At 47.1% G+C, this 21,226-nt stretch overlaps 1 protein-coding gene across 3 annotated transcripts; it reads left to right on the forward strand.

Moving 5' to 3' along the window:
- Positions 1–981: 981 nt before the first annotated feature.
- On the forward strand, positions 982–19,949 carry LOC134346403 (zinc finger protein 214-like). 3 transcript variants are annotated; one of them, XM_063047776.1, is made up of 3 exons: positions 982–1,130; positions 13,782–13,918; positions 18,244–19,949. In XM_063047776.1, the coding sequence occupies exon 3, from the start codon at positions 19,055–19,057 to the stop codon at positions 19,733–19,735; it is 681 nt and encodes a 226-aa protein (XP_062903846.1). In that variant the 5' UTR covers positions 982–1,130; positions 13,782–13,918; positions 18,244–19,054; the 3' UTR covers positions 19,736–19,949. The 3 variants fall into 3 exon arrangements, with proteins under 3 accessions (XP_062903846.1, XP_062903847.1, XP_062903845.1); XM_063047775.1 differs by having other exon boundaries at positions 994–1,142; XM_063047777.1 differs by lacking the exon at positions 13,782–13,918 and having other exon boundaries at positions 983–1,130.
- The last annotated feature ends 1,277 nt before the right edge of the window (positions 19,950–21,226 follow it).

The following is a 21,226-nucleotide window of genomic DNA, read 5'->3' on the forward strand; positions in this document are numbered from 1 at the left end:
TTAAGCTCAACATTGGAACAATCTGTACAAGCCCCCAAATTATGTCATATGACTGGCAACAATGAATATAGAATTGAGTCAGGTTTTGTAAAATCAAACATTTATTAAACTCTGCTCAAAGACAGCAAAATGTATTTAAACAACTAACTTAACCAGAAGTTAACTGCTATACAGAAACTCTGGAACAGTTCTTAAAAGGGTAAATGCGATAACAGTTCTTAAAGTGGTAAATTGGAACACAGTTCTTAGAATGGTAAATTCGAAAGTCCAAGAGATTTATACAGTCAATTAGGAGAGGCTTTCCTGAAGCAAAGAATTCCTTGAAGACGTAACGGTACTACTGATCCCAGCCGGAATCTGCCTTGTCCGCAGGATTCACAACGATGGAAATAAAATGGCTTAAAGGAACTGACCTGTTGCTCTGAAGAATACACACTGCACAACCCTTCCTGCTTTAGCAGATGATATCTCATGCAGGTCACTATTTCTTGAACAAAGATTCAATAAAGGTCAATCCTCTCCAAAACTGCCAAACGATATCAGCTTTACTCAACTCAGCGAATTCCTATACTTTGGTAAGGTCTTCACTCTCCAATACTACTTACAATAGAAAGTAGAACTCTACTTTAAAATGAAACTGTGTCATAAGACGAATACACAGCAATGTAGAGTAGCTAACACAAAACTAAACTGAAAACTAACTGTGTCACACCAGGGGTCTCCTTTATATACCTGTTGAGAACAGGTCATCATGTGACCTCACTGGTGGGAAAATTACATCATGTGACCTCCGCAAGACCATTACATCATGCTCATAAGATACTCAATTACATCATGGTCATAAGACAGTCACAAGACATCCATGAGGTATGTAACAAGTGGTATGCATGTCTGGGTTATGATTAGTGATAACGGGACTTATATCCATTTGCTAACCAATTGGGATAGATGTTATTCTTTCTGTCTGTGTGAAAGCTGTTAGTTTGTGTGGACTTGAGGGAGAAGGCACGAAGAGGATGAAGAGAGAAGACGTGGCTTGAGGAGACGGTTGCCAGACCCGTTGGGCCTGGGCTCGGGGTGGGAGCCCAGGGGTCGACATTGAGCAAAGGAGGATCAGTGAAAAGGAATCCGTGAGCTCCAATGTTTGTGCACTGGACATGTTTATGAGATTATTGGCGCCTTTTATTGTTTTCCTTTTCTTTTGTTTCTCTACTAACCCCATACTTAAATATAAAATCTTAATCGTTTAACCGCACATTGTGGACTGGATGTTATTTCGGGGTACTGATGTTACACAGGGGACACAACATGCAGCATCCACCCAAACAAGAGTGCTAAAGTTTGGCTGGGTAGGGGGAACCACCCCTGAGATCATGCCACTAGGCAAAGCGAAACTTACAATGTGGGGGCTCATCCGGGATATGGATTTTTGTAGGGTGCTGCGTGTTCGCCCTGTTTAAATCAGTGCTTGTGTGTCTCTGTGGGACTGCAGTTAGAAACAAGTGCTTCTGTGGGATTGGAATTAGCAACGGGCTGAGTGGGGTGGATATTCATACCTTGGATGAATTGTTAATTCGATTTTTGAGTGTGGTTAAAGCTGATGGCGAGTTTCAAATCATAGTGCAAAAAGTTGATAAAATGGCAGGCTCAGACCTTACTTTAGCTTGGGCTAGCGCTGACATCATGGAGGTGGGATTGCCAGTGTCTATTAGTGCCCCGGGTGAGGCAGGGCCATGGGCTGTCCATACTGTCAGGAAGGAGGGGGAAGCGTGTGTGAAGTTCGGATGTTTAATCAGTCCTCATCCTCCAGTGGAGAGTGAGATACTGGGGTAGTGTCCGCCTTTGTTTCTCTGGCGAATAGATGTTCCTGCTATGGCAGGCTCGGCTTTTCCTTTGGAATAATGCGCACCCCTGAAGGGGCAGAGGCATACGAGACGTGGGCAGAACGGACTTCTCAGTTGTTAGATGAGTGGCAGTGCTCGGTTGAGGGAAAGCAACAGGGATTGAGTGAAAGTTTGAGTAACCATATAACCATATAACAATTACAGCACAGAAACAGGCCATCTTGGCCCTTTTAGTCCGTGCTGAATTCTTACTCTCACCTAGTCCCACTGACCTGCACTCAGCCCATAACCCTCCATTCCTTTCCTGTCCATATAGCTGTCCAATTTAACTTTAAATAACAACATCGAACCTGTCTCAACCACTTCTGCTGGAAGCTCATTCCACACAGTTACCACTCTCTGAGTAAAGAAGTTCCCCCTCATGTTACCCCTAAGCTTTTGCCCTTTAACTCTCAACTCATGTCCTCTTGTTTCAATCTCCCCCACTCTCAATGGAAAAAGCCTATCCACGTCAAATCTATCTACCTCCCTCATACTTTTAAATACCTCTATCAAGTCCCTCCTCAACCTTCTACACTCCAAAAAATAAAGACCCAACTTGTTCAATCTTTCTCTGTAACTTAGGAGATGAAACCCAGGTAACATTCTGTAAATCTTCTCTGTACTCTCTCAACTTTGTTGATATCTTTCCTATAATTCGATGACCAGAACTGTACACAATACTCCAAATTTGGCCTCACCAATGCCTTGTACAATTTCAATATTATATCCCATCTCCTATACTTAATGCTCTGATTTATAAAGGCCAGCATACCAAAAGCTTTCTTCACCACCCTATCCACATCAGATTCCACCTTCAGGGAACTATGCACCATTATTCCTAGATCCCTCTGTTCCACTGCATACTTCAGTGCCCTATCATTTACCATGTACGTCCTATTTTGATTAGTCCTACCAAAGTGAAACACCTCACATTTATCAGCATTAAACTCCATCTGCCATCTTTCAGCCCACTCTTCTAACTGGCCTCAATCTCTCTGCAAGCTTTGAAAACCTACTTCATTATCCACAACTCCACCTATCTTAGTATCATCTACGTACTTACTAATTCAATTTACCACCCCATCATCCAGATCATTAATGTATATGACAAACAACATTGGACCCAGTACAGATCCCTGAGGCACACCACTAGATACTGGCTTCCAATCTGACAAACAGTTATCCACCACTACTCTCTGGCGTCTCCCATCCAGCCACTGCTGAATCCATTTTACTACTTCAATATTAATACTTAACGATCAACAGTAGGACCTAACAGTAGGCGGGCTGCTGATGGTGTTAGAATTGTCAGGTTCAATTACCCTGTAGTGACAGCTGCCAGTTATCTGAAAGCGGGGGAAAATGCATTTGATTCGACTGGAAGTAACATACAGCGCCTGGGGGGCTTTCCATACCTGTGTCAGGAGATTGGGGGAAAGCCCAGAACTGGGAAGCCGCCGGGGCCAGGACTTGACTTGGAGCCTACGGGTAGTGGTGAGCTCTCGACTCGGCCCGGGAACAGTAGACAGCAGCTCCTGATTCTCTCCGGCGGGTTAACTGATGGACCCACCTTGATGAAGAAACTTTGCAGGCTCGCTTTGGCGAGGTAACTGGACAGGGTTGCTCTGGTGAGGAAGGCGAATTACCAGCACTCACTTCGGCAGAGACTAGGCTTGCTCCGGCCAGATGACATCGGCACATCGTACCTTCGATGACTTTGCAGATGCTCCCGCGCCGAACGGCTGAAAGCCGGAGACTATAAACTACCGGTTCAGCCGAGCGTTAATTGCCTCTAATCACCAAAGCCGAGGGACACGGGAAAACAGGGAATCAGCAGTCCAGATCGTAACATAAACAAGTTAAATTGAAAGGGACCCCGAGCCGGACCATGACATGCATGGCCATGCACTTTGGTAGCAGAAATAAATGTACAGACTATTTTCTAAATGGGGAGAAAATCCAAAAAACTGAAACGTAAAGGGACTTGGGAGTCTTTGTGCAAAACACCCTGAAGGTTAACTTACAGTGCGAGGCGGTGGTGAGGAAGACAAGTGCCATGTTAACATTCATTTCAAGAGGTCTAGAGCAAGGATGTGATGCTGAGGCTTTGTTAGGCACTGGTGAGGCTTCACCTTGAGTATTGTGAACAGTTTTGGACCCCTCATCTTAGAAAAGATGTGCTGGCATTGGGGAGGGTCCAGAGGAGGTTCACAAGGATGATTCCAGGAATTAAAGGGTTATCACACGAGGAATGCTTGATGGCTCTGGGTCTGTACTTGCTGGAATTCAGAAGGATGGTGGGGGAGGGGGGGTGGTCGCATTGAAACCTTTCGAATATTGAAAGGCCAAGACAGAGCAGATGTGCAAAGGATGTTTCTTCTGGTGGGAGCGTCTAGGACAAGAGGGCACAGCCTCAGAATAGAGAGGTGCCCTTTCAAAACAGAGATGTCGAGAAATTTCATTAGCCAAAGGGTGATGTATTTGTGGAATCTGTTGCCACATGCAGCTATGGAGGCCAGGTCGTTGGGTGTATTTAAGGCAGAGATTGCTAGGTTCTTGATTGGACATGGCATCAAAGGTTACGGGGAGAAGGCTGGGAACTGGGACTGAGGAAGAGAAAAAGAAAAGGATCAGCTATGATTAAATGGCAGAGCAGACTTGATGGGCCAAATAGCCTAATTCTGCTCCTATGCCCTATGGTCTTTGCAATCTTTTCACAGGGTAGAAAAGGCAAAGGATTTTGTGCCTGGGAATCTCAAGCACATCAGTTCTGCTGTGTCTGTCAATTCACCATCACTTGAATGCCACCTGTCCTGATACGTGAAAAGACAGCACCCCAGTTCTAGTAAGGCGAGCCCTGTACTTGTACACATCCATGATCTGACCTGATAATTTGCTAGAGCATTGATAGCAGTGAGCTATCATTCAGTGGCTCTCATTTTGGATGGGATTCACTAGGGAAGCGGTCCCCGAACACCGGGCCGTGAGGAAACGATATGAGTCAGCTGCACCTTTCCTCATTCCCTGTCACGCGCTGTTGAACTTGAACATAGGGTTGCCAACTGTCCCGTATGTGCCGGGACATCTCGTATATTGGGCTAAATTGGTTTCTCCCATACGGGACCGCCCTTGTCCCGTATTTCCCCGCTAAGGTAGAGCGTTCCTATGAAACCTTTTGTGCTGAAATGGCGTGAAGCAAAGAAGCAATTACCGTTAATTTATATGGGAAAAATTTTTGAGCATTCCGAAACCCAAAAAATAACCTACCAAATCATACCAAATAACACATAAAACCTAAAATAACACTAACATATAGTAAAAGCGGGAATGATATGATAAATACACGGCCTCTATAAAGTAGAAATAATGTATGTACAGTATAGTCGGGAAGGTTAAGCCAAAACCGATTTGTGGGGAAAAAAAATTGGCACGTATGCGCATGCGCACAGAAGTACCTGCGCAAGGCTTCATGGTCATGGTAATCCTTCTCGGGGTAAACACAAGTGTCCCGTATTCGACTGCTACTTTTGTCCCTTATTTGGGAGTGAGAAAGTTGACAACCCTAACTGTAAAAGACATGTCGAGGTGAGTTTAACCCAACTTGAACACCGCCCCCCCCCCAACCCCAGTCGGCCGGTCCGCAAGAATATTGTCAATATTAAACCGGTCCACAGTGCAGGTTGAGGACCCCTGCACTAGACCATCACTCTTGCAGATACAACAGCAAGTTCACACTGGGGAGAGGCCATTCACCTGTTCCTTGTGTGGGAAAGGATTCGTCCGAGTTTGCAATTTGCAGAAACACAAGACTGTTCACAATGGGGAGAGACCACTCATTTATTCCAAGTGTGGGAAGGAATTCATTCAATGAGAGGTGACCTGATAGAGGTGTACAAGATAATGAGAGGCACTGATTGTGTGGATAGTCAAAGGATTTTCCCCAGGACTGAAATGGCTAGCACAAGAGGGCACAGTTTTAAGGTGCTTAGAAGTAGGTACAGAGGAGATGTCAGGGGTAAGTGTTTTACACAGAGAATGGTGAGTGTGTGGAATGGGCTGCCGACAATGGTGGTGGAGGTGGAAACGATAGGGTCTTTTAAGCGCCTCTTGGATAGGTACATGGAGCTTAGAAAAATAGAGGGCTATGGGTAAGCCTAGGTAGTTCTAAGGTAAGGACATGTTCGGCCCAGCTTTGTGGGCCAAAGGGCCTGTATTGATCAGGAGGTTTTCTATGTTTCTATGTTTCAGTTACGTGAGCCACTGAAACACCAGCCAATTCATGCAGGGGGGTAGCTATACACCTGTTCTGAGTGTGGGAAGGATTTCATTCAATTAACCCACCTTGTGAGGTGCCAGCAAACCAACAATAAGTGGAGGCCACACTTCTGTCCTGAGTGAGCAAAGAGATTCACTCAATCATCCCACCGGCTGAAACACCGGCAATTTCACTCAGGAAAGAAGTTCAAATGAGCTGTATGTTAAAATTTTAACCATCACGGTGGCTGAATCCAGTCGCAAGTTCCCAACTGATTGTTAATATGAGATTCAGCAAATACTGCAACTGCTCAACACACCCAGGTCTGAACCCGAGTCACCAAGTACTGGAGGGGTTTTGCTCATATTCACCTTAAATTATACTAACATTTAGAACATAGAACATAGAAATTTACAGCACATCACAGGCCCTTTTGCCCACAATGTTGTGCCAACCATGTAACCTACTCTAGAGACTGCCTGGAAATTCCCTAGCGCATAGCCCTCTATTTTTCTAAGCTCCATGTAGTTATCTAAGAGGCTCTTAAAAATGCTATTGTATCCACTCCACCCCTGCTGCCAGAAGTGCATTCCACGCACTCACCACTCTCTCTGTGAAAATCTTACCCCTGACATCCCCTTGATATCTATTTCCAAGCACCTTAAAAATACGCCCCCTTGTGTTAGTTTAATATTTTGGATCTGACAAATAAATCAGTTATATTTCAATTCCTGTCATATGCCCAATATAGAGTAGAGAGGCCACACAGCCCAGCTGGTCATCGCTCTCGTTCCTAATCCATATCAGTATTTTAAAATCCGTCCCTGCTGTTCACCTCACGCTCTGCTTCTGATGACACGTAGTAACTGGTCACCATCCTGTGGGCGAAGAGGTTTCCCTTGAATTTCCTGCCTGACTTTCTGTAGACTGAATAAGACAATGAGCTCACTGTGTTTCTGTCCTAGACATTCCTTATTCCTTGTGGCCCTGGGGCAAAGACGAATATTGTGGGTGGTTAAATGCCTTCTTCAATAGTTCAATAGGTTCAATAGCTACATTTAATGTCAGAGAAATGTATACAATATACACCCTGAAATTCTTTTCCTTCACAAATATCCATGAAAACAGAGGTGTGCCCAAAGAATAAATGGCTGTTAGATGTTAGAACCCCAAAGCCCCCCCCACAGCTCCCCCTCCCATGCATAAGCAGCAGCAAAACAATGACCCCACTTCCCTACCAGCAAAAAAAGCATTGACACTCCCCACCAAGCACTCAAGTGTGCAGTAAAGCATCTATAAAGACACAGACTTGCAGTACCCCAAAGACTACTCGTTCACCTGGTAATTCGACATACCACAGTCTCTCTCTCTTTCTCCCTAATAAAAGAAAAACAGGTTTCCCCATTTCACAGTGAGAGGGGAAGACATAACAAAACAACTCGCTGATTTATGGTGTTAAAAGTTTGTTGCATCACTTTTCCTGAGCTCTATGCCCAAAGAACTCGGGTCTCTGGCACGCAGCTCATTCCTTTCGATCTTCCGTCTCCCACAATGCACTGGGCGGCGGCACTGACCTTGAATCCGCCTGCCTCCAGAGCCACAAAACTCCGGCACCCTGAAGTCTTTCAGGCTGCGTCTGTCATGGTCTGGATCAGGGTCTCTTTAAATTTACCTTCTTTATGTTACGATCCGGACCGTTGATTCCCTGTTTTCCCGTGTCCCTCGGCCTTGGTGATTAGAGGCAATTTACTCTCCGCTGAACTGGTAGTTTATAGTCTCCGGCTTTCAGCTGTTTGACGCGAGAGCGTTTGCAAAGTCACCAAAGGTACGGCGTGCCAATGTCATCTGGCTGGAGCAAGCCTAGTCTTCGCCTGAAGCAGAGTGCTGGTAATTCGCCTTTCCTCACCGGAGCAACCTTGTCAAGTTACCTCGCCAAAGTGAGCCTGCAAAGTTTCCTCACCGAGGTGGGTCCATCAGTTAACCCGCTGGTGGGAATCAAGAACCGCTGTCTACTGTTCCCGGGCCGAGTTGAGAGCTCGCCACTACCAGATGCTCCAAGTCAAGTCCTGGCCCTGGCGGCTTCCAACTTCAGAGTCAAGTCCTGGCCCTGGTGGTCTGTGATTCCTGTCCTACCCCCCTGTCTGAATCCCTTCTCTGCCCCTCTCGCCTCTAGCCCTCGTCTGCAGCCCTCGCCTGCACCTCTGTCTAGTTCTATCGCCGGAGCTAGATAGGTACTGTCTGGTGTTCTTTCGTGTTGGTCTTGTCTTGTCCTCGCCTCCATAGGGTAAATCAGGCCATCCTGCCGTTGCCCCACGGGGGGTCATGTCTTGTCGTGTCTTGTCCTCGCCTCCGTGGGGTAAGTCAGGCTGTCTTGCCGTTGCCCCATGGGGGGTCATGTCTTGTCGTGTCTTGTCCTCACCTCCGTGGGGTAAGTTAGGCCATCTTGCCATTGCCCTGTGGGGGGGTCATGTCTTGTTGTGTCTTGTCCTCGCCTCCATGGGGTAAGTCAGGCCGTCTTGCCGTTGCCCCGCAGGGGGGTCATGAGTCCCGGCCCTATGTCCTGTACCCAAGGAGGAGTCCCGGCTCTGTGTTCTGTGTAGGTGTCCATGGTTCCATGTAACTGCTCTCCCAAGACCGTAGCTCTGTTTTTCCATGTTCCTCCTCTCCCTAGCCCAGGTCATGTCCATGCCTGGTTCTGGGGTCTGAACCCGGGGCACGACCCAGGTACTGGGTCCTTGCCCAGTCCCTGGCTCGGAGTCCATACCGTAGCCTCTTCATGTCGCCTCTAGTTTTGGGATCCGATTCCAAGTCCTAGCCCAGACCCTTGTCCCAGCCTAGTCGTAGTCCTGAATCCTTGTCCAGTTCGCTATTCCTGCTCCCGCCTTGTTCTCCTGGTATCGAACAATAAACTAAATTTAATTAACCTTACAAGATGTGTATTGCATTTGGGTCCACCCTTGCTCCCAATGCCCCCCCAGTGTGACAGAACACTCTTGCCAATCATGGACCCAGCGGACACAAACACTGTTTTTCCAAACTCTTGTCAGCCTAAAGTCAAGGTGGTGTTGTTCTGTTTTGCCTGCCAACCAAAACCCCCTCCACCCACCTGGGTCATCGATAATACAGGCAAATCTGTCGGTCGCCTGGAGGCTCCCATTGGGGGGGGGGATACTGTCATGGTCTGGATCGGGGTCTCTTTAAATTTACTTTGTTTATGTTACGATCCGGACTGTTGACTCCCTGTTTTCCCGTGTCCCTCAGCCTTGGTGATTAGAGGCAATTTACTCTCGGCTGAACCGGTAGTTTATAGTCTCCAGCTTTCAGCTGTTTGGCACGAGAGCGTTTGCAAAGTCACCAAAGGTACGGCGTGCCAATGTCATCTGGCCAGAGCAAGCCTTGTCTCCGCCTGAAGTGAGTGGTGGTAATTCGCCCTTCCTCAGCGGAGCAACCCTGTCAAGTTACCTCGCCAAAGCAAGCCTGCAAAGTTTCCTCACCGAGGTGGGTTAACCCGCCGGTGGGAATCAAGAACCGCTGTCTACTGTTCCCGGACCGAGTCGAGAGCTCGCCACTACCCGGAGGCTCCAAGTCAAGTCCTGGCTCCGGCGGCATCCAAGGTCGGAGTCGAGTCCTGGCCCTGGTGGCATCCAAGTTCTGAGTCGAGTCCTGGCCCTGGCGGCATCCAAGTTCCGAGTCGAGTCCTGGACCTGGCGGTCTGTGATTCCCATCTTACCCCCCCGTCTGAATCCCTTCTCTGCCCCTCTCACCTCTAGCCCTCATCTGCAGCCCTCGCCTGCACCTCGGTCTAGTTCTATCGCCAGAGCTAGATAGGTACTGTCTGGTGTTCTTTCGTGTTGGTCTTGTCTTGTCCTCGCCTCCGTGGGGTAAGTCAGGCCGCCTTGCCGTTGCCCCGCGGGGGGGGGGTCATGTCCATAGAAACCATAGAAACTACAGCACAGAAACAGGCCTTTTGGACCTTCTTGGCTGTGCCGAACCATCTTCTGCCTGGTCCCACTGACCTGCACACGGACCATATCCCTCCATACACCTCCCATCCATGTATCTGTCCAATTTATTCTTAAATGTTAAAAAAGAACCCGCATTTACCACCTCGTCTGGCAGCTCATTCCATACTCCCACCACTCTCTGTGTGAAGAAGCCCCCCCTAATGTTCCCTTTAAACTTTTCCCCCCTCACCCTTAACCCATGTCCTCTGGTTTTTTTCTCCCCTTGCCTCAGTGGAAAAAGCCTGCTTGCATTCACTCTATCTATACCCATCATAATTTTATATACCTCTATCAAATCTCCCCTCAGTCTTCTATGCTCCAGGGAATAAAGTCCCAACCTATTCAACCTTTCTCTGTAACTGAGTTTCTCAAGTCCCGGCAACATCCTTGTAAACCTTCTCTGCACTCTTTCAACCTTATTTTTATCCTTCCTGTAATTTGGTGACCAAAACTGAACACAATACTCCAGATTCGGCCTCACCAATGCCTTATACAACCTCATCATAACATTCCAGCTCTTATACTCAATACTTTGATTAATAAAGGCCAATGTACCAAAAGCTCTCTTTACCACCCTATCTACCTGTGACGCCGCTTTTAGGGAATTTTGTATCTGTATTCCCAGATCCCTCTGTTCCACTGCACTCCTCAGTGCCTTACCATTAACCCTGTATGTTCTACGTTGGTTTGTCCTTCCAACGTGCAATACCTCACACTTGTCAGCATTAAACTCCATCCGCCATTTTTTAGCCCATTTTTCCAGCTGGTCCAAGTCCCTCTGCAGGCTCTGAAAACCTTCCTCACTGTCTACTACACCTCCAATCTTTGTATCATCAGCAAACTTGCTGATCCAATTTACCACATTATCATCCAGATCATTGATATAAATGACAAATAACAATGGACCCAGCACTGATCCCTGTGGCACACCACTAGTCACAGGCCTCCACTCAGAGAAGCAATTCTCAACCACCACTCTCTGGCTTCTTCCATCGAGCCAATGTTTAATCCAATTTACCACCTCTCCATGTATACCTAGCGACTTAATTTTCCTAACTAACCTCCCATGCAGGACCTTGTCGAAGGCCTTACTGAAGTCCGTGTAGACAATATCCACTGCCTTCCCTTCATCCACTTTCCTGGTAACCTCCTCGAAAAACTCCAATAGATTGGTCAAACATGACCTACCACGCACAAAGCCACGTTGACTCTCCCTAATAAGTCCCTATCTATCCAAATGCTTGTAGGTTCTGTCTCTTAGTACTCCCTCCAATAACTTACCTACTACCGACGTTAAACTTACTGGCCTACAATTTCCCAGATTACTTTTCGGTCCTTTTTTAAACAACGGAACAACATGAGCCACTCTCCAATCCTCCGGCACCTCACCTGTAGACAGCGACATTTTAAATATTTCAGCCAGGGCCCCTGTAATTTCAACACTAGTCTCCTTCAAGGTCCGAGGGAACACCCTGTCAGGTCCCGGGGATTTATCCACTTTAATTTTCCTCAAGACAGCAAGGACCTCCTCCTTTTCGATCTGTACAGTTTCCATGATCTCACTACTTGTTTCCCTTAATTCCATAGACTTCATGCCAGTTTCCTTAGTAAACACAGACGCAAAAAACCTATTTAAGATCTCCCCCATTTCCTTTGGTTCTGCACATAGCCGACCACTCTGATCTTCAAGAGGACCAATTTTATCCCTTACAATCCTTTTGTTCTTAATATACCTGTAAAATTTCTTTGGATTATCCTTCACTTTGACTGCCAAGGCAACCTCATGTCTTCTTTTAGCCCTCCTGATTTCTTTCTTAAGTATTTTCTTGCACTTCTTATACTCCTCAAGCACCTTATTTACTCCCTGCTTCCTATACACGTCATACAACTCCTTCTTTATCAGAGTTGCAATATCCCTTGAGAACCAAGGTTCCTTATTCCTATTCACCTTGCCTTTAATCCTGACAGGAACATACAAATTCTGCACTCTCAATATTTCTGCTTTGAAGGCTTCCCACCTACTGATCACATCCATGCCAGAGAACAACCTGTCCCAATCCACGCTTTTTAGATCCTTTCTCATTTCTTCAAATTTGGCCTTCTTCCAGTTAAGAACCTCAACCCTAGGACCAGATCTATCCTTGTCCATGATCAAATCGAAACTAATGGTGTTATGATCACTGGAACCAAAGTGCTCCCCTACACAGACTTCTGTCACTTGTCCTAACTCGTTTCCTAACAGGAGATCCAATATTGCATCCCCTCTAGTTGGTCCCTCTTGTCATGTCTTGTCCTCATCTCCATGGGGGAAGTCAGGCCGTCTTGCCATTGCCCCGCGGGGGGTCATGAGTCCCGGCCCTATGTCCTGTACCCAAGGAGGGGTCCCGACTCTGTTCTGTGTAGGTGTCCATGGCTCCATGTACCTGCTCTCCCGAGACCGTAGCTCTGTTTTTCCATGTTCCTCCTCTCCCTAGCCCAGGTCATGTCCCTGCCTGGTCCTGGGGTCTGAGCTCGGGGCACGACCCAGGTACTGAGTCCTTGCCCAATCCCTGGCTCGGAGTCCATACCATAACCTCTTCATGTCGCCTCTAGTTTTGGGATCCAGTTCCAAGTCCTAGCCCAGACCCTTAGTCTCAGCCTAGTCATAGTCCTGATTCCTTGTCCAGTTCGCTATTCCTGCTCCTGGCTTGCTCTCCTGGTATCGAACAATAAACTAAATTTAATTAACTTCATAAGATGTGTCTTGCATTTGGGTTCACCCTTGCTCCCAATGCCCCCGCAATGTGACAGCGTCCTTGACATAGCAAAAAGCGGCCAGCCGTGAGGCCCCGAGAGCAGGTCCCATTTCTATAAGGAATCGAAGTCAGCATGTAACTCCAGGTCAGCGTCTTCAAAAGAACCCTGAAAAGGGAAAAAAGAGATATTAAAGATAGAAATAGAGTTGTTTCCAAAAATGCAAGCAAAGAAGTTGCTGTTAGGTGCCATCGTCCTCCTAAGCTCTGTCGTCCTTTGTCCTTCCCTGCTCTTCCCAACATTTTGGGTCATTTTCACTGATTTCAAAGGGCTCTGCCTCACAGTTTGGTTGTTTCAATACCACACTCTTCTAAAGTACGAGAGCAGGATTAGAAATCAAAAAGGGTCTAGCACAAGTCAGGCTTTGGGGCTTCAGAAAGAAGGGCGTCTAAAGTTTATGGAGAGAATGAGGAGGGATTCAGACCAGGTGGATATGGCTACAAATGAAAGTTCTGCAAAATTTGGAAAATGATTGACTAAAAAAATGTTGGAAGAACTCAGCAGGTCAGGCAACATCTGGGGAGAGACACAATTGACATTTCGGGCAGAGACGTTTCACCAGGCCTAGACTGTTTATTCCTCTGCTTAGATGCTGCTTGACCTGCTGAGTTCCTCTAGCATTTTTTCTGCGTTGCTCTATTTTTCCAGCATCTGCAGAATCACTTGTGATTTATATCTGCATTTCTAAGTGGGTTGGACTTTGACATTGAGCATATTGTTTGTGGGAGCTTGCTGTGTTAAAGCAACTACTGAGTGTTCTACATACAAACATTGACAACTGTTGAGCAATGTGGCATGGAACCAGTGCTTGCAAACTCTTTTAATGGCACCTTGCTTATCCAGAAATCCGCGCGCTTCAGAATTCAGCTTTGGTGACCCAGCGATCAAATGCGCAGGCGCGAGGGTTGCAGGCGGGGCCTGGAAATCGCTCAGGCGCTTAGTGGACGAGCGGCTCGGAGTCGAGGGGAGATCGGCAGCAGGTAGGAGCGGGAGTTCGTCAGTATCGGCGTCTGCCATCCAAATGAGAGACAATTGCTACCAGCTCTGGATGCACCGTGGCCCCGCAAACGCGGACAATCCCCTCTCAGATCCACGATCCATCTCCGGGCCCCAGGGAGCTTTCTGCTGATGAACGAAAGTGCTGGCGCAATTTCAGCTGCGCATGTGCACTATTGGGGCGATGGCGGACAGATATAACATAGAGCATAGAATAGTACAGCACCTTTGGCCCACAATGTTGTGCCGACCCTCAAACCCTGCCTCCCATATAAGCCCCCACCTTAAATTCCTCCATATACCTGTCTAGTAGTCTCTTAAACTTCACTAGTGTATCTGGCTCCACCACTGACTCAGGCAGTGTATTCCACGCACCAACCACTCTCTGAGTAAAAAACCTTCCTCTAATATCCCCCTTGAACTTCCCACCCCTGACCAGAAAGCCATGTCCTCTTGTAGTGGGCAGTGGTGCCCTGGGGAAGAGGCGCTGGCTATCCACTCTATCTATTCCTCTTATTATCTTGTACAGCTCTATCATGTCTCCTCTCATTTCCTTCTCTCCAGAGAGTAAAGCCCTAGCTCCCTTAATCTCTGATCATAATGCATACTTTCTAAACCAGGCAGCATCCTGGTAAATCTCCTCTGTACCCTTTCCAGTGCTTCCACATCCTTCCTATAGTGAGGCGACCAGAACTGGACACAGTACTCCAAGTGTGGCCTAACCAGAGTTTTATAGAGCTGCATCATTACCCCGCGACTCTTAAACTTTATCCCTCGACTTATGAAAGCTAACACCCCATAAGCTTTCATAACTACCCTATCCACCCGTGAAATGGGTCTCTCTTTCGGGGGTTTTCTGGGTGTGGAGAGGTGATCCTTACAGCACTTTCCCTGCCAGTCTGTAGGGCAAGTTTAAAAGCGCAGGCGGAGGGAATGGGGGCGGATGGGTCTTGCAGACACTGCCGAGCTCCAGCCATCTAAATCAAAACATTAAGAACTCGGATCAAAAATATAGTTAACATGAGAAAGTCTGCAGATGGTGGAAATCCAAAGCAACACACATGAAGTGCCGGAGGAACTCAGCAGGTCATCATTTTGGGCCAAAAGCCTTCAGGACTGAGGAGGAAGTGGGCAACGCCAGAGAAGGAGGTTAAATGGAGGCCAGGTGGGTGGAAAGGGTCAAGGGCTGGAGGAGGAGGAATCTGATGGGAGAGCAGAGGTGGACCATAGGAGAAAGAGAAGGAGGAGGGGACTCAGGGGGAAGTGGTAGACAGGTAAGAAGAGGTAAAAGGTCAGAGTGAGGAATAGAGGAAGGGGGAGGAGTAAACATTTTTTACTGGAAGGATAAATTGTTAAACATGCCATCACTTTGGAGGCTACTTAGAGGTAATATAAGGTGTGGCTTCTCCACCCTGAAGGTGCCCTCATCTTAGCACAAGAGGAGGCCACGGATCGACATAAGGGAATGGGAATCAGAATGAAGTTGATTGGCCACAGGGGAGGTGCTCGACGAGGTGGATCCCAGTTTATAAAGGGTCTCACCAGTGCAGAGGAGGCTGCATCACCATAGACTGCCCCAACAGATCCACTGCTGAAATGTTGAATCACCTGGAAGACTGTTTGGGACCCTAAATGGAGGTGAATGGGCAGGTGTAGCACTTAGGCCACTTGCAGGGATAAGTGCCAGGAGGGAAACACACATTATTCTGCAGATGCTGGGGTCAAAGGAACACTCACAACACGCTGGAGGAACTCAGCAGGTCGGGCAGCATCCGTGGAAACGATGAGTCAACGTTTTGGGCCAGAACCCTTCATCAGGACTGTAGAGGGAAGGGGCAGAGGCCCTATAAAGAAGGTGGGGGAGGGTGGGAAGGAGAAGGCTGGTAGGTTCCAGGTGAAAAACCAGTAAGGGGAAAGACAAAGGGGTGGGGGAAGGGGAGGCAGGGAGGTGATAGGCAGGAAAGGTGAAGAAGGAATAGGGGAAAGCACAATGGGTAGTAGAAGGAGGCGGAACCATGATGGAGGTGGTAGGCAGCTGGGGGAGGGGGCAGAGTGAAATAGGGATAGAGGAAGGGAGGGGGAGGGAATTACCAGAAGTTGGAGAATTCTATGTTCATACCAAGGGGCTGCAGACTACCTAGACGGTATATGAGGTGTTGCTCCTCCAACCTGAGTTTAGCCTCATCATGGCAGTAGAGGAGGCCATGTATGGATATATCCGAATGGGAATGGGAAGCAGAGTTGAAGTGGGTGGCAACTGGGAGATCCTGTCTGTTGTGGCAGATGGAGCAGAGGTGCTGGACGAAGCGGTCCCCCAATCTGCATCGGGTTTCTCCATCGAGATCTGCATCGAGATTAGTGGGAAGGGATGGTAAGATGGCAGAAGTTGCAGAGAAGGATGTGTTGGATGCAGAGTCTCATGGGGTGGTAAGTGAGGACAAGAGGAACACTATCACTGTTAAGGTGGCAAGAAGGTGGGGTGAGCATGAATGTTTGGGAAATGGTGGAGATGTGGGTGAGGGCGGCATTGATAGTGGTAGGAGGGACATCAGGGATGACTTCCTTTTTGAAAAAGGAGGACATCCCTGATGTCATGAAACGGAAAACCACATCCTGAGAGCCGGTGTGGCAAAGGCGAAAGAACTGAGAAAGGGAATTGCATTTTTACAGGAGATAGGGTGGGAAAAGGTATAGTCAAGATATCTGTGGAATCGGTAGATGTCTGTTGATAATTTATCTCCAGAGGAGAAGACAGATCAAGAAAGGGGAGAGGGGTGTCAGAGATAGACCAAGTGAATTTAAAGGCAGGCTGGAAGTTAGAGGAAAGATTGATGAAACTGACAAGCTCAGCGTGGATGCATGAAGCAACACCAATGCATTTGTCAATGTAGTGGTGGAAGAATTGGGGAGTATTACCAGGGAAAGCTTTGACCATGGACTGTTCTACATAGCCAACAAAGAGGCGGGCATAGTTGGGGCCCATGTGGCTTTGGGAAGAGCCGAAGGAAAAATGGTTGAGGGTGAGGACCAGTTTTGTCAGATAGAGGAGGGTGGTGATGGAGCAGAACTGGTTGGTTATTTTGTCAAGAAAGAAGCGGTGAGCTCTGAGGCTTTCTTGACAGCGGATAGAAGTGTATAAGGACTAAACATCCACGGTGAAAATGAGACAGCCAGAGCCAGGGAATTGAAAGTTACTGAGGAGATCGAAAGCACGAGAAGTGTTGCGGATTTAGGTGGGAAGGGTGTTTAATAGAATCAAGGTATGAGGATACAAGTTCAGTGGGATGGAGCAGGCAGAGTAATAGGCCTACACGGACAGTCCGGTTTGTGGATCTTGGTTAGGAGGTAGAAGTGAGTAGTGTGGGTTTAGGGAATTGTGAGTTTGGTGGCAGTTCTCCGGAGTTGATGAGGTGTATTGTAGACAGTTTTCTGATGTCCCGGCGTGGGGTCCTCTTCAAGGGAGGAGCTGTCTAAGAGTTGGCACCTGGCACAAGCAAAGTAAAGGTCAGTGTACCACTATAACAGCACAAAAATATAGTTCCGAGGTAATCTCAGATGAAGAGTCTACTTTCCAGTCAGTGAAAATGTTAATTAGTGCTATATGGAAAGTAGAACAAAATCCTTCCATTAGCTTTACTTCTTGAAAAAATCACCTTTGTACTGCTTCCAAACAACACACACAAAATGCTGGAGGAACTCAGCAGGCCAGGCAGCAGCTATGGACAGTCCTGTTGAAGGGTCTCGGCCCAAAACATTGACTGTTTACTCTCTTCCATAGATGCTGCCTGGCCTGCTGAGTTCCTCCAGCATTTTGTTTGTGTTGCTTGGATTTCCGGCATCAGCAGATGATCTCTTGTTTGTGATTTGTTCTACTGCCACTTGTTGTGGACCTTTCTATTTATGAGAACATGGATAAATAATGATATCAAACACCTTTGTCCTGGGTAACAACTGACTTGTAGCTTTCATATCCCAAAAGTGCCACACGTCAATGAGAAAGACTACTGCCCTTCCCTTCATATTCATTGATATTGCCATTGATGAATTCACTGCCTGGGTGGAGGTGTAGAGTAATTAGAGTCGCCAGGATCAGCCACGTGCTCTTTGTAGCGCTGTGGGAGATGCCCAGGACCTGAAATAATACTGATAGAGAGTGACTAGTGGTGTTCCACAGGGATCGGAAGACCACAACTTGTGTTGACCCCCACTGTAACAGGGTGAATCCAGAGCTTACCATAGAGAGGCTAAAATGATCTTTTCTGAAATGCCATCTTTCACCCATTGATGTCTTTTGTAAATCTTTTTACAGGTTAGAAACGGCAAAGAATTTGTGAACAGGAATCTCAAACACAACAAACACGTCAGTTTTGCTGTCTCTATTCAGATATTTAAGGAGTGACCAGATATTTCCTTTGTACCGCCAATATATTTGCTGTTTATCCTTGGAGTTGGAGAAGTATTTCATCCCAGCTGTAAAGGTGCTTTATGTCTGAAATCCACTGGAAGTAGTGTGCCAAGAACACACCAGCATTCGTTCACCAGAGATCAGTTCTGCAACTGCATCGATTGTGTGAGGGGTTCAATATGTTTGACAGCTGACTTGATGAATTGATAGCTGGGAGATATCATTCTCCTACTCTCAATGTGGGAAGGGATTCTCTCAGTCACCGGAACTGTAGACACACCACTGAGTTCATAGTGGGGAGAGGCCATTCACCCGTTCTGTGTGAGGGGATTTACTCAGTCATCCAGCCTAAAGATAAATCAGCATGTTCACACCATATTGAGATGGTTGACCAATTCTGACTGCAGGAAGCGATTCATCTGCCATCCAAGCTGAAGATACATCTGAAAATTCCCAGCGGTGGGAGGCTTCTCACTTGTGCATGTTTGGGAAGAGATTCACTCACTCATCCCACCTGCAGACTCAACAGTGAGTCCACCAGGGAGAGAGACCATTCAGCTGTTCTGTTTCTGGCAAGAGATTCATTTGGTAGTCTGATCTGCTTACACAGGAGGGAGTTCACACTGGGTAGAGGCTGTACATCTGCTCAGACTGTGGGAAAGGATTCATTCAGTGATCCCATCTACAGACACACCAGTCAGTTCACACTGGAGAGATGCCATTCACCTGCTCAGATTGTGGGAAGGGATTCATTCATTCATCTCAGCTGAAGGTACATCAGCGAGTTCACACTGGGGAGAGGCCGTTCACCTGCTGTGAATGTGGGAAGGGATTCACTCTGTCATCCAACCTACAGAGACACCAGCTGGTTCACACAGGAGAGAGGCCGTTTACCTGTTCTGTGTGTGGGAAGGGATTCACTCAGTTAAGCAACCTACAGGCACACCAGTCAGTTCATACTGGGGAAAGGCCGTTCACCTGCTCAGACTGTGGGAAGGGATTTACTCAGTCATCCAGTCTGCAGATACACCAGCGAGTTCACACTGGGGTGAGGCCGTTCACCTGCTCAGACTGTGGGAAGAGATTCACTCGATCATCTGACCTACTGGCACACCAGTCAGTTCACACGGGTGAGATGCCATTCACCTGCTCAGATTGTGGGAAGGGATTCACTTGGTTATCCAGACTGCAGACACACCAGTCAGTTCACACTGGGGAGATGCCATTTACCTGCTCAGATTGTGGGAAGGGATTCACTCGATCATTTCAGCTGAAGGTACATCAGCGAGTTCACACTGGGGAGAGGCCATTTACCTGCTCAGAATGTGGGAAGGGATTCAGTCAGTCATCCAACCTTGTGACGCACTACCGAGTTCACACTGGGGAAAAAGTTTGAATAAGCTGCCTGCTGGATATTTAACCTTCACATTTAACCTGATTGCTGAAATCAGAGGCGAGTTCAAATGTTGAACTCTGCAATTATTGCTGCTGCTCATCACGTACAGTTCTGCACCCTGGTCACTGGGCATGGGAGGAGTTTCTTCTGCTGATGTTCATTAATGGGACTGGAGTTTAAAATTCTGGATCTGTGACAAATAAATCATTTCTGTTTTAAACTCTGTCTCAGATGCCTACTTCTGCTTTAACTCCATTTATTCCCTCTAGATCCACATGTGCCTGAAATCTCTGATTCTTTTGTTTGTTTATTACATCCCCAAATACACCATTGAGCACATCTACAAGCAGTGCTATGCAGGAAAGCAGCATCCATTGTCAAGGACTCTCACCAATCAGGCTATACTTTCTCCTTGCTGTTGCCATCGGGAAGGAAGTACTTGAACTTTAGGTCCCATACCATCAGGTTCAGTAACAGTTATTACCCCTCAGCCTCCAGAGTTGTAATGTAATTCACCCAACACTGAACTAATTCCACAACCTGTGGGTTGTCAAACTTCCAGCCGAAGGGTTTCGGCCCGAAACGTCGACTTTTATCCATATATCCTGCCTGGCCTGCTGATTTCTTCCAGCATTTTGTGTGCGTTGCCCACAATCTATGGATTTACTTTCAAGGTCTCTACAACTTGTGTTCTGAATATTTAGTTATAATTATTAATGTTCCTTTTTTCTCTTAAAATTTCCATAATTTATTGTCTTTCATAGAAAAAGAGTGCCAACCCTCAAACCCTGCCTCCCATATAATCCCCCACCTTAAATTCGTCCGTATACCTGTCTAGTAGTCTCTTAAACTTCACGAGTGTATCTGCCTCCACCACTGACTCAGTCAGTGCATTCCACGCACCAACCACTCTGAGTAAAAAACCTTCCTCTAATATCCCTCTTGACCTTCTCACCCCTTACCTTAAAGCCATGTCCTCTTGTATTGAGCAGTGGTGCCCTGGGGAAGAGGCACTGGCTATCCACTCTATCTATTCCTCTTATTATCTTGTACACCTCTATCAGGTCTCCTCTCATCCTCCTTCTCTCCAAAGAGTAAAGCCCTAGCTCCCTTAATCTCTGATCATAATGCATACTCTCTAAACCAGACAGCATCCTGGTAAATCTCCTCTGTACTCTTTCCAATGCTTCCACATCCTTCCTATAGTGAGGCGACCAGAACTGGACACAGTACTCCAAGTGTGGCCTAACCAGAGTTTTATAGAGCTGCATCATTACATCGCGACTCTTAAACTCTATCCCTCGACTTATGAAAGCTAACACCCCAAAAGGTTTCTTAATTACCCTATCCACCTGTGACGCAACTTTCAGGGATCTGTGGACATGTACCCCCAGATCCCTCTGCTCCTCCACACTACCAAGTATCCTGCTATTTACTTTGTACTCTGCCTTGGAGTTTGTCCTTCCAAAGTGTACCACCTCACACTTCTCC

Source organism: Mobula hypostoma, chromosome 5 (genome assembly GCF_963921235.1).
Source record: "Mobula hypostoma chromosome 5, sMobHyp1.1, whole genome shotgun sequence".
NCBI classification, from domain to species: Eukaryota; Metazoa; Chordata; class Chondrichthyes; order Myliobatiformes; family Myliobatidae; genus Mobula; species Mobula hypostoma.